At 55.0% G+C, this 15,529-nt stretch overlaps 1 protein-coding gene across 1 annotated transcript in view; it reads right to left on the reverse strand.

Moving 5' to 3' along the window:
* Positions 1 to 1,714: 1,714 nt before the first annotated feature.
* PRMT8 (protein arginine methyltransferase 8) overlaps positions 1,715 to 15,529 on the reverse strand; it is an 85,797-nt gene continuing 71,982 nt past the window's right edge. The window contains exons 8-10 of the mRNA XM_036252413.1: positions 11,306 to 11,456; positions 3,302 to 3,423; positions 1,715 to 2,538 (exon numbers count right to left, since the gene is read on the reverse strand). Of these exons, the coding sequence (XP_036108306.1) occupies positions 2,455 to 2,538; positions 3,302 to 3,423; positions 11,306 to 11,456 (357 nt within the window). The 3' untranslated portion in view covers positions 1,715 to 2,454. The remainder of the gene's footprint in view (positions 2,539 to 3,301; positions 3,424 to 11,305; positions 11,457 to 15,529) is intronic.

The raw sequence follows: 15,529 nt of genomic DNA on the forward strand, positions 1-15,529 counted from the left end.
ATTATTTTTCTTTAAACCCTAAATATTTTTCTTAATTTATGATAGCCAATAAAATCTGGTTTCCATTGCTCCCTCTTCTAACACACTGCTGTCCCTCTGGAGTTTCTGGATTTGTCTGGTTACCACGCTTGGACTAAGGCTAGACGCTTCCCGGCGAGGCCGCAAACGGAAAACATGGGCTCCCAGGGGCCAGCGCCGCTCCCCTCGGGACGCTGGGAGCTGCTGTGCAGTTTGGGCAGGGCACAAAGCACCAGGCCGAGGGGCACGGGGCACCCACTTGTCTGCCAAGCAGAGCACCCACAGAGCTCTGTGCTTCCTGAGCGCCCCTCTGCCCACAGAGCCGTCCCCCTTTGCGGGATGAGGCTCCAGAGAGAATACTTTAGAGCCGATGGGGCCAGGAGAGTGGAAATGTGGTCCTGGGCCAGGTGGTAGGTGCCCAGCTAAGACCCAAGGGCTCTTTTGGGCGGCACGGACCTCGAAGTATTAGGGCTGGGAGACTTTCAAGTTACCTACATAAGTCATTTTCAAAGGTGTTTGGTTTTGGTCTTGGTTCCTTTTCATTTATTGTTATTTCTAGTAGTAGAATTCTCTTTCCAAGGAAAATAAAAGCAGAGGAAGGAAAAATTATTCTTTTTGAATCTGGGGAGGGGAGACCCAGAACTGTGCCCACCCTGCCCCTGACACCTCTCACTAGCTCTAGGGCCCCCCTAGGACACAGTGTGGAAAACACTCACTTGATCCAGCTCCCTTGTTTCAGGGGTGATGAGGCTGAGGCCCAAGACTGTGGTGTGACCGACCCAAGGTCCACACTGCGTTGAAGGCGCAGCCGGGCCGGACCCCACGGCGCAGGCGCTTGGCCCATTCCTTCCCCACCCTTAAGAAGCAGGCCCTCACCTTACCTGGCAACTGCGTATCCAAGGCAGCTAGGCCTGGGCCCCTGCCCACAGGCCCGGCTCCCGGCTCCCCCTCAGGCCGCCGCCCCCAGACACAGCAGCCTCTCGTCTGGATCTGCCCTCTGCATGGCGGGCTGGGGTCCAAACCCTCAGAGGCAGCAGTGGACGACGTTGGGAGGAGCGGAGATTTGCCAACCACACTGGGAGAGGGAGCTGTGGTGGGACCCGGGTGCCACGCCGAGGGCCAGTGTCTTTCACCTGAGCTCAGTGGAAGGCCCCAGTCAAGGCGGGGAGCTCCTGCTGGTGCAGAGGGTGCCGGGCCAGGCCACACCCTGGCCCAGGGGTGAGGTGGCAGGGCGAGGTCATCCACCTCCACCACCATCCATCAGCTCCCTCGACAAGGAGTGACCCTCCACTGGCCTGCTGGCCTTCCCCTCGGGCCTGCCCCCGTCTCTCCCCAGTGACTCAAGCTCAGCCACCGTCTCCTGCTTTCTCCCGGCCACCCCGCGGCAGACATCCCAGGTTCCTGCTCCCGACCTGGGCTTCGTCAGGACACGTGTGGCCTCCCGCTCTAGAGCACTCTCGGTCAGCTCCTGCCCCCCGCCCCAGGTCCGGGACCCCCTCCCCACCCCTGAGGGTCTGCTCGGGAGGGGCTTTTCAGCCCGTCCTGACTTCACAGCTGCCTCTTCCCAGGCGCTTACCTGCCTGGAGCGGGGAGCAGCCGAGGTGTTGCTCCTCTGATTTCTGCTCCGTTATGGCCTGTGACTTGCTCCCCCGCCCTCCTGCCCCAGAGCAGGAACACAGCTGTCCCACTGCTTCACTCTTATGTGCATTTATTGAGCGCCCACAGAGCTGTGGTACTATGCTCGGGGTTCGGAGCCACGGTCTACTCAGAAGGAGACCAGAGCAAGTACAGAGAACGTTTCATAGCTGCTTACATCTGGCAAGGGGTGGGGAGGGGAGAGCTAATCACAAAACAAAGTCCTATTTGAAAGCAACAAAACCTCCTCTGAGAGTAATATATAGTCTACGCGCGCGCCCACACGCCCTGCATGAACACTTGGGTGTACCCCGTGGTTGTATATGCATGCATATACAGTGTTGTGGGTAAATAGATGCACGCACACACGCACGCACGCACCACCGCACAGACAGAATCTGGCTTTTTCTATCAAAGACACTAGCCTCCAGGTTCTAGTGAAGCAACTCTGCCTAGACGCCTGCAGCATGCAAAACTTGGAAGATCCAGAGATTCACAGTAAAGGACGACGGGTATACACGGGTACTTTCTGTCCTCGGGCCCAGCCGCAGCACTGGAGGTCGCTCTTGGTCAGCGACAGCAAAGCCTTTGTGAAGGGCTCGCAGAGCAGAGCTGAGGAGCCGGAGGTCATCTGTGCAGTGGCCGGGCCCCCGGAGCCCTGGTGAGTTCCCCGATCTTCAAGGCAGAATTTAAAACTCTGGTTTTCGAGTGCGTAGTCCTGCAAACAGTACTCCTTGTCGCAGTACCGCAGATCGAGGTGAGAGTTTTCTCTCGCTCGCTCTCTGCAGCCTCCCACGTGTGCTAACGCATCTTGTAGTCATTAGATACAGATGTTTCACACAGCTGTCCCTTGAAATCCAAGTCTACTGTGAAATCGAGGTCTCGCTGCAGAGAAGGAGCACAGGGTCACAGCGTTAGTGTGGTGGGAAGCGCCGGCCCCGCTCCCGTCCCTGCAGGCAGACGGATGGGTCGCCACTGTGTTCCTCGGGTTTGCTGGCTAAGGAGTCCCCACAAACAGCCCTCAGGAACCTGTCCTGATGCCTCACTGTGCTCACAGGAAGTCCCTTGATTCTGAACCTAAATATTTCGGTCATAATAGAAACTGTTCCCTCTGATTTCATCCTGGGGCTGAAGGCCTTGTGGGTTATGCCACAGAGCAGGGTGGGTGAGTCTTCTGTGGCATAACCCACAGGCCTTCTGCAGGCTCTCAGGACACTTGCCAGGGTAGCTCCAAAAGAAACAAGTGCACTGTCTGCAACCCACCAGGCCAGCTGAAGGAATGCAAACCAAACTTCTTCTGGGCCTCCAGAAACTCTTGCTTCCTGGCTCAGCGCGTCCTAAATGAAGTGAAACCCATGGCAACAGCCTCCGTTCTCAAAGCCCCTCTATGGAGAGCTAGAAGCTATGCTCAAGGCCGGGGGAGTCGGCGGGGCGGGGGCGAGAAAAAGTCTCTAACTCCGGAGCTCTGAGGGGCCAACACTGGGGTCTTTCAGGAACGCCTGGTTCCATCCCAGCCCAGCGTCTTCCTGTGTCCTCTGGGGGCTCCCCCGACTGTGCACAGGCACGCAGACACCGGGCGAGTGGCCCCTGGGACCAGCACTGCGCCCTCCCCCTGACGCCCGCCCACACGGGCTGCCTGCGCACTCACCACATTTTTGGCATTTGGCTTCATGGAGATGGTCCCATAGAGCTCTTCCCCCCTCCGGACAGTGAGGTAATCTTCCAGGTAGAACACGGTCTGCTTCCAGTGGGTGTAGGGGGCGTCAGGGGCTGAGGGCGAAGGCCGGGGAGGTGGGAAGGCAGAGTCAGAGAAGCCGTCTCCAGGGGGCTGAGGCTGGGACCCTGCCTACAAGTCCCTGGTTTTCCTCAGGGACACTCTGACCCCCAAAATGCACTCTTGTTGGGTCAGGTGCCAGACGACAAGCCCCCAACAACACCCCCCCTCAGCCCCACGACCCCTCCTTCCATCAGATCCCCACCCCTAGGGGCTGCGGGTCTTAGCTATGCATCAGAAGAGAACAAGCTGATATTACAAATTCATACCAAGGGGTGAAGGATGAATACTACCCTCTCACCAACAAAGCTCGGTAACACGGATGAATCTCAGAAGGCCACTGATGTTTTCATTAGTTCGACAGAGTGAAGACTTTCGGACGGGGCGGGGTGGGGGAGAGATGTGTAGAGCAGGCATCCTGTCTCCCCTATGGGACATCATTTATGCAAATGCCACAGCTAACCCAGTTTCCCCAGTTCCATGACAGCCCAGTCCTACAAATAGCTTTCCCTGCCTGCTTCTCTGCCCTAGAACCAAAATTAGTACCCTGGGCGCAGGCCTGCCAGGGGTTGCAGCTGTGTCCGCCTAACTGGACCAACTCGAAATGACGGATGATTCTCATTCCTCAGCCAGCAGTGGTCCAGAGCTCACCCCTCCGCGTGAACCAAAGCCGGGCTGACGCCTGCAGCTCCCCTGTACTCGCCGTCAAAGCCGCCCGCCCCTCTCGGCACACTGCAGCTTCTGCGCTAAACGAGAGGTCCGGCCAGTGGGCCATCGTGCTCACAGCCGCTGGCGTTGGAACACTGTCCCCCCACGCACTGCTCACCAGCCTCCCTCCTCCTCACCCTACAAGGTCACTTCCTCTGTGAAGTCTCACCTGGCCGCCACCTGGATTAAGGGCACCCTGAGCTTGTGTTACCAGAGCGTCTATCATAAGTGCCCCCCCCCTTTTGTGTCCTCCACAAGACTGCGGTCTCCCTGAGGGCAGGGACCATGCCAGGATGATCATTGCTATATCCTCAGTGCTTACCACCACGCCTGGTAGATCTCAATGTGTTATACCAAATACGTTGAATAAACGAACGACGTGTTTGGTGTGAAACCAGAGCAGACAGACATTTCATGATGCTTCAATGCGCCCACAGATGTTCAGTTACACGGGGGCTTTAGAGCCTGTGGACACTAGAAGAACCCATCTTCTGGGCAGTTCCTGCTGGCCCCTCAGGCTCTCATCTTCCTCCACGAGGATACGGGACTCATTAATACTGATTTCCTCTTTGCTTAGGACCAGAGCTACAGACGAGAAGACTTGGGGAGAACATAAGAAATGCCCTTCAAACACTACGAAAAGCTATCACATGGAAAGACTTATGTGTGGCTAGTTGGTGAGAATTACTAGAAGGCAGGTTTTTAAGTCACCAGAAAGAATTTGAGCTGTATCACAATCTTACCAGCTACCCGGGGTCCACTGATTTGGGATTTATCACACACAGAGCCAGACCAGGTCGCCTCTAAGATCTTTCAAGCCTTATTGTAATGGTGATAAAGAGTTTGTCTTTCTTTGCCCTTTGCAGTGAACCGGCTCGATCAAATGTCAGTAGTCTGGATACAGATTTGGGTAGCCGTCAGTGTGTGCATGTGGGAAATCAATAAACGCAAGGTCACGGAGCGGGAAGAGCGGCCTGAACATTTGGAAGGGCTTGAAGGACAATGAACATGCAATCTGTGCCTCTCAGACCCTGGATCCCCAACCATGACCCGCCTTCCCGGCCTCTGAGGCCTACTGCTGTCCACAGACAGAGTCCACCTGCTCCAGCACCTTCCCAGCCAACGACATCTATATAAATCGTCAGAAGACAGCCTCCGGTGCGTGTGGAGAAGAGCCGTGTGTGACTGACAGCACTCGCCCCCACTTCCACCCACAGCAGCTCAGACAGGTGTCTCTCCTGTTCTTAAAGACCTTCAGGCAAGGAGTTGGAGCAGCTTCCTTCTGTCACCTAATCAGATGCCTTACGAGAAGCTCGGCGGCTTCGCTGGCTCAGATTTGCCAGCATCCAAGCCTAGGAGTCTGCCGCTAATGGTAACCCCCCAAAACATGCCAGCCATGGGTTGGAAAAAAGAGAGCTCTCCCCTCGACGTCAACATCAAAAGGTTAAGAACTTCCCCAAAGTCTCATTTCCACGAAGGGTCCGTGAGCTGTGGACTAATTATCTAAACCGTCTTTTCCGCCCTGACCCTCCAACAAGATGTCCATAAGAAAGTTATCAAACTTCACCTGTTTCCATTCCGCTAGGGATTGGAACCCAGGATTTCTGGGGGGTGAAAAGAGGGCAGGTTTGCCAGGACTCAAGAATTCCCCCAGTGATGCAGATGAACACCGCGGCGGAAATCGTGAGCAAAGCTAATCATTCGCATCTGATAGCACCTCTTAGATGGCCGTCGGTGGAAAGGACACTTACGTCGGCAACGGCAACAACAGGCCCAGTGTCCACTTTGCCACATATTTGCACCCTGACCCTCGGGCTCGTTTTCTGCACCTGCAGAACATGGGGCACTATGAGCACCGGACGGCATGAGAACAGGGAAAGATATGCTAAGGGTGACCAAGCCGTATGTCGTGCACAGGGCTGTCCCGTACGTCTTTTTCCTGGCGTAATTATTAACAGTGCTCCCTTTCACTCTCAACGGTGTCTTTGATTCAAAGATAATGATATGGCCGCCCTGTCTGTGGCATATTAGGCCTATGTTAGGGTGTTGCTAAGCGTTAGGTGGTTATTTCATCATTATGGAAAGTGACACATTTTATTTATCCATAAACGATGGCTCCAGCCTGCAAAGGTGTGCTGCCTGACTCTAGTGGTCTAGAATGTCCCGGGGAAGCATCCGGAAGGTTGCTGTACACACTGGCGAGCGCTCACCCAGGGCTGTGGACGACATCGAGAATCCTGGCCAGTGAACAGGACTTTTCTCATCCCCCTGCCCTCAGCTTTCCTCATTAGGAAGAGACCTTCATAGTCTCCACATCTGGACCCCTGTTCTCCCTCCCTCAGGCCCCTCCCCTCATAGTCTCTGTAGGTTCTAGATTACGGGAAGTTCGTGTTTTGCATTTTGAAGTGAGTGTGACCAGCACTGCCTGCAGCATTCCAACTGCATATGCCTTCATTCATGAATGCATGCATGCATCCATCCATCCAACAGACATCTATTCAAGATGCCCATCATGTGCCAGATAGAGCCCTAAATTGGGGGAACAGCAACCAATATAGCTTACAGCCTTGTCCCCCTCAGATCCCAGCACCTACATGAGAAGACAAGCAATCAAGACTGGTGTGAGCTGTAACCGCAGAGGACCCTGGGAGCAAACAGCAGAGGCTTCTCCAATGTTCCTGGTGCTTTTGGAGAGGGAGCGGGATCCTGCTTTCGGTTTCACTTCCCAATGGCAAAAGCTGTAAATGTGTCATTATATTTCCTAGGGGCTTCACAAACTCTGAAGAATTAAAGACTATGCACCGAGAATCTTCTTTGACTTGAGAAAATGATTCGTTGTCACAGGATGAAGAAGCTAGAAAGGGCTGCCAGGCCATCTAGGTCCAGTGGTGTGTTTCACACATAACAAGCCCAAGGCCCAGAGAGAGAGTTGCTCAAGGTCATCGAAAACATCTGATCAGCCTACGCTGCTGCATCCTGGGAAAACCAGGACTCAAATCCAGGCCTCTCACACAGCCCACTGCCCTTCTCCTGCCACACAGGAGCTTTAGGACCCAGTTCCAGCGTCCTCTCCCTACCTGCCCACGATATGCCAATGAGTGGGGTGGGGGCCGCTGTCCTGCTGGTTGGCACAGCCTGGATCCCTGGGCGACTGTGCCCATCATGGCTCAGTCTGGAGCTGCAGAGAGGGGATGCCAGGCCATCAACAGGGATGGTTTTCAAGCTGCACAATACTCGACGTGTTTTGGAGGGGGCCCCCGGAGCCAGCTGCTGCTGGGCTGAGATGGGAGCACGGTTGGGGGTTGATGAAGAGGGGCCACATCTGCAGGCTACACTTTGTAAGAAGTTCAATAATAGCTGGGACCAAACAATACGCTGTTTAGGCCTACACGCACACGCGAGCAAACTTTTCTAAAACAGCAAAGGGATAAGGTACACAAACTTCAGGACAGTGTTCACCTAGAGGCCGTAAGGAGCAGGGTGGGGATAGGAGTCGAGCACCCAGGAGGATGGAAAGGCATCGATAGCATTTAAGTCACTGAGTTAGGTGATAAGCTCACAGGGCTTTATTATGTGCCTATGAATTCATTTACTTACATTTATTCATTATAATCGTATTTATTAATAATGGGTTTCTGGTTAATATTTATATTCTATTAATTTATTTCTTAACTAATGTATTTACATTCCACTAATAAAATATTCTTATTTCTAGTTACTATGCACTTCATTCTGGTTACTGAGTTAGGTGGTGAGTTCACAGATATTCATTATATTAATAAATAAGCAAAAAAGTGGCCCATGCGTGGCCCAGCGATGACGGTGTGTCACAAACCAAGAATTAAGATTCATCTAATGCTGTGCATCGGGGGTCCTCGGAAACAAGGAAGCCCTCTTTCCTTGGTGGTCAGAGTGCAAAGGGTCTGCGCAAAGCCCACCGTGAAGCCCACGCTAACCGGCAAGGGCGTCTGCTGCGTGCTGGGAGCAACCCCCCGCGGACAGCTCAGGGTGGCTGAAAACGCAGCCAAACGCTAATGCCCCCCGATCTCTGGGTGGCAGCGCTGCAGCTGGAGGGAGCTATGTCAGCCAGCAGGCGCACGGCTTGGGGAGGCACAGTCAGGAGATGGAGCTGCGTCTCTGAGGATGTCAACATGGTCCAATTCTCAGCCGTCTTGCTGAGGGAGGCTTGCTCAACAGTGGTTCTCACCCCTGAGCGCACATCGCAGTCACCAGGAGGACTTACTACGACACAGATTGCTGGGCCCCCCTCCAGAATTCTGACTCAGCAGGTCTGAGGAGGGGCCCGAGAAGCTGCGTGTCTGCCAAGGTCCCAGGTGCGGCTGCTGCTGCTGGTCCACGGACCTCACCGTGAGAGCGTCTGCACCGAGGCACAGGAGAACGAGGACTACCGGAGCTCCCCACGGCCTTTCAGAACCGAAGTTCCTGGGATTCTGTGCACAGGGGCGGGGACAGGACGCCGGAACCGCAGAAAGACGAAGGAGCATGCTCAGACCTTGATCTAGACCCGAGGTCTTTGAGCTTATAAAACGTACTGGTCATCATGTTTCTGCCGGGGGCTTGTACGGGCCCCTGGTGCGGTGTGACCAGGGAGCAGGAAGGAAAGGAACATGGTTGGAGACTTAACACTTCAAATTGTCACCAGCTCCCAGGCAGACCAGGGTTGTCTTCTTTGATTCTGAACTTTAATTGAACCAAGTGTGTGTGGGGGGGCGATCAGGAATGTTGTCTCTGCCACCACAGAGCCAGAGCGCCATCTCCGGAAGGGTCCACCAGGCTGTCTACTTGACCTCAAGGACCCCAGCTGAGAACTCCGGGGCTGCCACCCAGGCTTTCAAAAGCCGGACTTTCCCCAGAGCACCCCTGTCGCTGACCTCACCACCTGCAGCAGGGCGGGATGGTGGAGGTGGTGGAGGCAGAGCCGGCCTCCAGGCACAGCCCTGGTCCCCGAGCAGGCTCCTTGGCCCCGTTGCTGCCCCCACCCCTCACCACTGTGAGGCTGAGTCTTCTCCACTCCTCCGGGTCCAGGCAAAATCTCCCTCCCCGCCTGGCTGTCCCTGCCCACCAGGTAGAAGAGCTTGCAGGCTGCCCCTCGGAGGAGGGGAACAGCTGTAACGATCCCGACCGGGCACCTCTGGTTTCCCTTGGCTGATGGGGACCAGAAAACCCTGGTTGGGAGACACTTTCTGGAAACAACCCTTCTGTGACAAGTCCCCTGCCCCTCTGTCCACAGCTAAGGGAGGGGCATTCCACCATGTCTTCTGGAAGGGAATGGTCTGATCCTCGAATTCTGGTGGAACCCCCTGTTTCGGCCACGCACATGCACCCCGACTACCTGCTCCCGGTTCCCGGGGAGACTCCACGTGAAGGGTGACTCTGAACACACCCCCAAGGGCAGAAGTCATGTCTTCACACACTTGTTTAACAGAGACTGGTTTAGGGTCTGCCCGGAGCCGAGCACTGCCCTGGAAGCCAGGGCGCAGAGGTTCACGAGGTGTGGCCCTGACTCAGGGGAGACCGAAGATCGAAAGATGGGTGGGAACGTTGGATCGAAGACGGCACGAGCTACACTGAAGCCCTGCGTGGTTGTTTAGAAAAAGAAGGCGGGTATCTCTGTGAGGCTCTGGAAGCATCCGCAGGACATATTGTGAAGGGCAGGGAAGGTGGCAGGAGGCGGGCTGTAGGGCATGAGCCAGCCTGGGCTTCTGACTGCGGTAGTTTTGATAGTGTACTCTAGTTACGTGAGAGGCCGCCTCCGGGGGAGCTGGGCGTAGGGCTCCCGGAACTCTACGTACTATGTTTGCAACTTCCTGTGAGTCTGTGATTGTTTCCAATACAAGGAGTCAGAAGGTGTGCATGGATACGCGTGCTGTGTGCACCCCGGGACCTTTGGGAGGATACGAGAGAAATCCTTCACAGCACGTGCACTAAGGTGTGAAACTGAGGTGAATGGGGACAGGATGTTTTCCTTGACTTTTCCTGCCCTTTGTTCCCTTCGCGCTACTGTGCATATGTGTCTCTTTGACCATCGCCACGACAGGCCGAAGCACAGGGTACCAGGGAACCCCGAGAAGGACCCCGGAGCCTGACCAGGAGGGAAGCCCAGGACGGAGTAACACCGGGCGGAGAGATGAGGCCTGGGCTGGGGTTGGCCAGGCGAGAAGGTGGGGACAGGGGAAGCGTTATGGGCTAAGTTGTGTCCCCCTCCCCCAAATTTACATTCTAAAGCCCTAACCCCCAAAACCTCAGAATATGACTGTATTTGAAACTGGGTCTTTAAAGAGGCCGTTAAACTAAAGTGAGGCCCTGAGGGTGAGCCCTAATCCAATCTGGCGGTGTCCCTTCAGAAGGAGTCTAGGACACACAGAGACACCAGGGATGTGTGCACACAGAGGAAGGGCCACGTGAGGACGCCGGGAGAGGGCGGCCGTGTGCGAGCCGAGGAGAGAGGCCTCAGGAGAGACCACCTGTGGACACCTGCCTCTTGGACTTCCAGCCTCCGGGACTGTGAGAAACGTGTCTGTGGATCGAGCCCCAGCCTGTGGTACTGTTGTGGCGGCCCTCACAAGCTAACACCGGCAGAAAGCAGACGACAAGAGCGTTGACATGAAGCCCCTCGTGCTCCCGGGGCACACGGGGTGGACACGGGCTGGGGAGGGTCGGGAGGGCGAGCGTGGGGGACTCTGAGGGACCCTGTCCGGGAGTTAATGAGGGTGGATTGGGTTGGACACAGTGAAGAAAGCAGGACAGAGACGCCACTGCAGTCTACTGAATCTGCAGTAAGGCCTGGCAAGGGGAGAGAGGAATCCACTTCGCAGTTTCCTTACCCCTTCACACAAAATACGCTCTAGAAGGGCTAGGTGAACAAAGGTGCATTTGAAAAGGGGCCCAGCGCCCCCTGCCTCTTCCCACTGAACATACTCTCTCAGCTCTGGCCATGCCGGCCCAGCTGTGTCTACCTTCTCCTCAGGCAGCCGAGAGTGTGGGGACACGATTACTCCATAGCTCCACCGCCGCAGAAGCCTGAGAGGTGCCGAGGAAGGGCCCCCGGCTAACGCCCAGTCTGTCCCCTGATGGGGCCAAGCCTGCGTCACGGCCGCCAGAGCTCAGCGTGGGGGAAGGGAGGGTCTGGAATGCCAACCAAAGGCTCACCTGTGGAAAACCCCATTTTCTTGTGGCACTTGGTAAATTCAATGTTGAAATAGGTGACCAGGGCGTGGATGTAGTCGTTGCGCTGGATCTGCAGGCAGAAGGTAGACGTGAACGACAGCTCTTCCGTCTTGACTGTGTAAATGTCCACCTCCTGCAGCCCAGAGAGGAGAGAAGGCAGACAGTCAGCGCCTCCGTCAGGGCTGGGTCCTGGGGGCAGCTGCATTTCCGTGGGGGCTGGCTACCTACCGTAGACTCTCTAGGTTGTCATGACTCTAAGGGTGACTTCCCAGGCCCACCCCTCCATCCTTTCCAGGGTGCAGCAATGGTGCAAATAGATATGAATCAGAACTCAGGGGGAATAGCATTAAAAGGGTAAATCTGCCGAGGGTAGGAGCTGAGGCAGGGGGAGGCGGGGAGAGAAAGGAAGCTTAAGTAGACAGAGCATCCCTAGACCCAACCTGAATGTCCTCAGAGCGGTCCGCCTCAGCACCGCTGTGCTCACCTAGTGGCTCGCACAGTGAGCTCCCAGGAGGGATGACAAGCTTCAGCATCACCTGGGAGCAAGTTCCGAGGGATGGGGTGGAGAGGGGAGGGCATCCCAGCCCTACTGAATGAAAACAGCAATCTGGGCTTGATCAAGTCCTCCCAGTGATTTGGGTGAACCAGGCTACTCATTTCCCAGCTCTTTGATATTTAAGTGCCTGGCCATAGGAGGCATCAAGTATCCTCACAAGAGTGAGCCCCGGAGCCTACCCACAGTCATAGATGCAACTAAAAGAGGTTCTACTGGCTCCTTATAACAAGCTGGACAGTTTAAAAAGAAAGAAAGAGAGAAAGAAGATACGGAGAAGGGAGAATAAGAGGTGAGAGTTTTTCCGTTCTGGCTGGAGAATAAAGAACTAGCGATTCTAACCTAGCGTGCGGAGCAAGTGTAATAGAAGTTGGCAGCGTGCTGCTCTGCTCTGTGTGAAGAGTGCTCCCTGCCGTCTGCCGGCTCCGTTGAGACAGGGCGAACCTTCCAAGAGCCCAAGAGGCATCCAGGCAGCTTTCAGTGAGGTCTAAGGAAGGACTTCCCACCGTCAGAGTGTGTAGCAAGGGTCTCTGTCCTGAGACTACAAGACCAGACAGCTGTGTGCCCGGAGTGGCTCTCAGGGGCTCTCCTGAGACCCGGATGACGGAACACGGTGGGAATAATTAGGAAAGGGGTCTGAGGGTGGGAAGTGAGCAGGGAAGAGACACAGTGACAGAAATGATCCTTCTCTCTACATGTTTCTCAGGTAATAAGTGAAAAGCTGACGTGAAGCACCCAGGGGCCTTCAGAGAGAAGTCCTGCCTCCACAGGACGAAGGAGGAGGAGGTGTGGTCAAGGGCCAGCCGCTCAGAGCCCTGGGGTGGCCTGGGGTGAGCAGCCTTGACATCCTGGGGAGCTGAAGCTCTGACCTGCTAGTGGGGAAGCGGGCGGACGGCAGGCCCAGGGGATTTGGGAGCCCGCAGTAAGGTCGGGGATGGGGAACAAGAACCAAGGGAATGGTGAGCCCTGCTCGGCGTGCAGGATTAGAACGCCAGTTCGCTGTATCCGCTGCAGGGGCCCCTCGGTAGCATTCCCAGGCAGTAGCCGGCGGGTGCTCGAATCGCTTAGGGATGAGGCACTCACTACCTCCCAGGCGGCTGATCCATTTCCTGACGCCTCCCATTGGAAGCTCCCTCCCCACAGCGAAGAGCCCTCACCAGCCTCTAACCTCCGTCCACAGAGCAGGTGCGAGGCCTGGTCCGGCTCACACCGGTCCCCAGAACCTTTCCTCCTGCAATGGAAACTACCTGTGTTCTCGCTTGTTTCTCATGCGTCATGCTCCCTGACTCCTTCGAGCCTCGGCCTCAAAGAGCACACTGCTGACTCCTGCTACGTTCCCTCAGCCAACCGCCCTCCTTCCACATCACCCCTCTCATGATCCGTTTCCTTTCTTCCTGGGACCCAAGTGGTAGGGGTCCTCCATGACATGGCATCCGGCTAGTTTGGGTCATTACTCCAGTCCGGGAAATTTTTTCAGACCCGGTGCCTGTCACCTGCATGATGTTCATCATCCCCCGGGCCACCTGGTGTCCACAGGTCCCCTCCAGCTCCACGACTCCTAAAGCAAGCTGTGGCTGACTGTGTTTTTCTTAACGGCATCAGCACAGTCCACCAGGCTGACAGTGTCTACACCCACTGACTCCTCCATGTCCTTAGTCAGGGCCAGCCAGGCTCCAGGCTCTTTCCGAGGCCGTGGTATGTTCTGTCTTGGGCCCCTCTGCCACCAGCCTAGCTTGGACCTTCTACTCTCCTTCTGGCTCATCTCAGCAGCCTTGCCACCTTCGCCTTGCCCCTGCCTTTGGACTGGAGCTCTGTAGGGGCAGACGCTGCACCTTGTTGGTCTGGGTACCCTTGCCGGGTGACACAGCACCTGACGCTCACCAGTCTTCTCCCAACTGGTCTCCTGCATGACAACGTTCCTCCCTTCCCCAGGTCTCTCCTTCATACCGACTGACTAGTCTTTCAGATCTATTCAGATTGTGCCGCTCCCTGCACCCAAGCCCTTCCTCATGGCTTAGCTAAAAATATCCACACCTATTGGCCCGAACACAGAAGGCGAGAACTAAAAAGTAGGCTCTGTGACACACACGCACACACACGCACGCACACACACACACACACACACACACACACACCCTCCCATCTGTCAGGAATTCTATCTCTACAGGGTCTTGTTCTCAGCCATCCACTAACCAAATGTCAGCTATCAGCTGTGTTAGCTGACCATGTTCACTAGGTCCTGCAGATACTTGTAGCTTAATGGGGGCTGACGCAGGAATAGAAGCCTTCGAGGCAGACGTGATGATCTCTCTGTACGTTGAAACGGTGACAGTGGAAGTGCTGGTCCTGGGGAGCGGGGGTTGGGCCATCTGTGAGGGTGGGATGGGCTGCGGCTGGGCTGCTGAGACCCGGACCCCCTCTGGGTTCAGCTCCACCTCCTCTCAGACGCAAGTCCACAGAGTCAAACCCAGTTATCTTAGCTCCCCCGAACCCTAACCCCTTTGCTGGAAGGCTTTTCTTTTCACAGCAGCAGCAGCACGGAGACCCCGTGACTTGGCCTCAGGTAACCCCCACGAAGTGGAGGGCTCTGCAGGCATCAATTACTCAGAAGAGCCCCTGGTCACTGCTATCCCCCCACTAAAGAGTGTTACAAATGGATGTCTCAGAGCAGAAGTCTGGTCAAAACAAAGTCTTAATTATAATAAAGTGTCACACTCTGCAGCATTAATAGCATGAAAATAGCAATTAAGTGTGTGAAGAAGGGCAAGTGTTTTCCCAACAGGTTCAGCAAGACATTGCTTAGCACATTAGTGAGAGAGCTGCTGGGGGGGGGAGGGGGCTCTCCTGGCAGAGAAAGCAGTCACAGCCAGTCCCCAACCTTAGAGGACAGAGACACAGAGGGTACGGGGCGGGGAGGGGCAGTTCTGCAGTTCAGAGCTCCAGTCCTGACATATCCTCACTGCCTCCCCGCCCCTCTCTCACAGGGAGTAAGAAGCTAGGAAAAGTCCAGAGCAGAAAGAATAGGGAAACTGAGACAAGAAAATTAAATAAGACCAAACAGTCTGGCCAGTTTACAGCCAGTTTGCAGCAAGATCTCATCTTTCCCAACCAAGGACACTTGAGAACAAATGGCTAATGTCTCTCCTCCCTAAACAGAGAGTATAGAGCTTAAATCACCCTGGAACTGCTAAGGCAGGAGGAGGAAAGAGGAAGGAAAGAAGGGAGAGTTTATCTCGCCCGCTAAATGAAGAAGCCAGCAGTCTTGGGGCTTGTCAAGAGAAAACTGCCAAATGTTTCTCAGAAATTATGGGAAAGCCATAAACAAAGTAAAAGGGAGACCTTGAGAGCTAGACTGTTCCAAGATTTCTGGCAGAGGAATTTTAAAGCCTGTAGACAGGAAAGTATAAAAAGCTAAATCTCTAGCAGGCAGGGCTCCTCAGATTAGCTGAGAGAACCCGTTTGTATTTCAGACATATTTTGATAGATTTATTTGCCTTGCTTCTTTAATAAATTTACTTGCTTTACTTCTCTAATAAATTTGCTTTACTACAACGCAACCATCCAGGGCCACTTGTTTGAATCGTTCCTATGAGACTGACAAGAACTAAGGAGGGGACAGCCCTCTCCCTTTAACTCAGGAGGCTGTCTGATGG

This window comes from Molossus molossus, unplaced genomic scaffold, assembly GCF_014108415.1.
Source record: "Molossus molossus isolate mMolMol1 unplaced genomic scaffold, mMolMol1.p scaffold_m16_p_10, whole genome shotgun sequence".
Classification (NCBI taxonomy): Eukaryota; Metazoa; Chordata; class Mammalia; order Chiroptera; family Molossidae; genus Molossus; species Molossus molossus.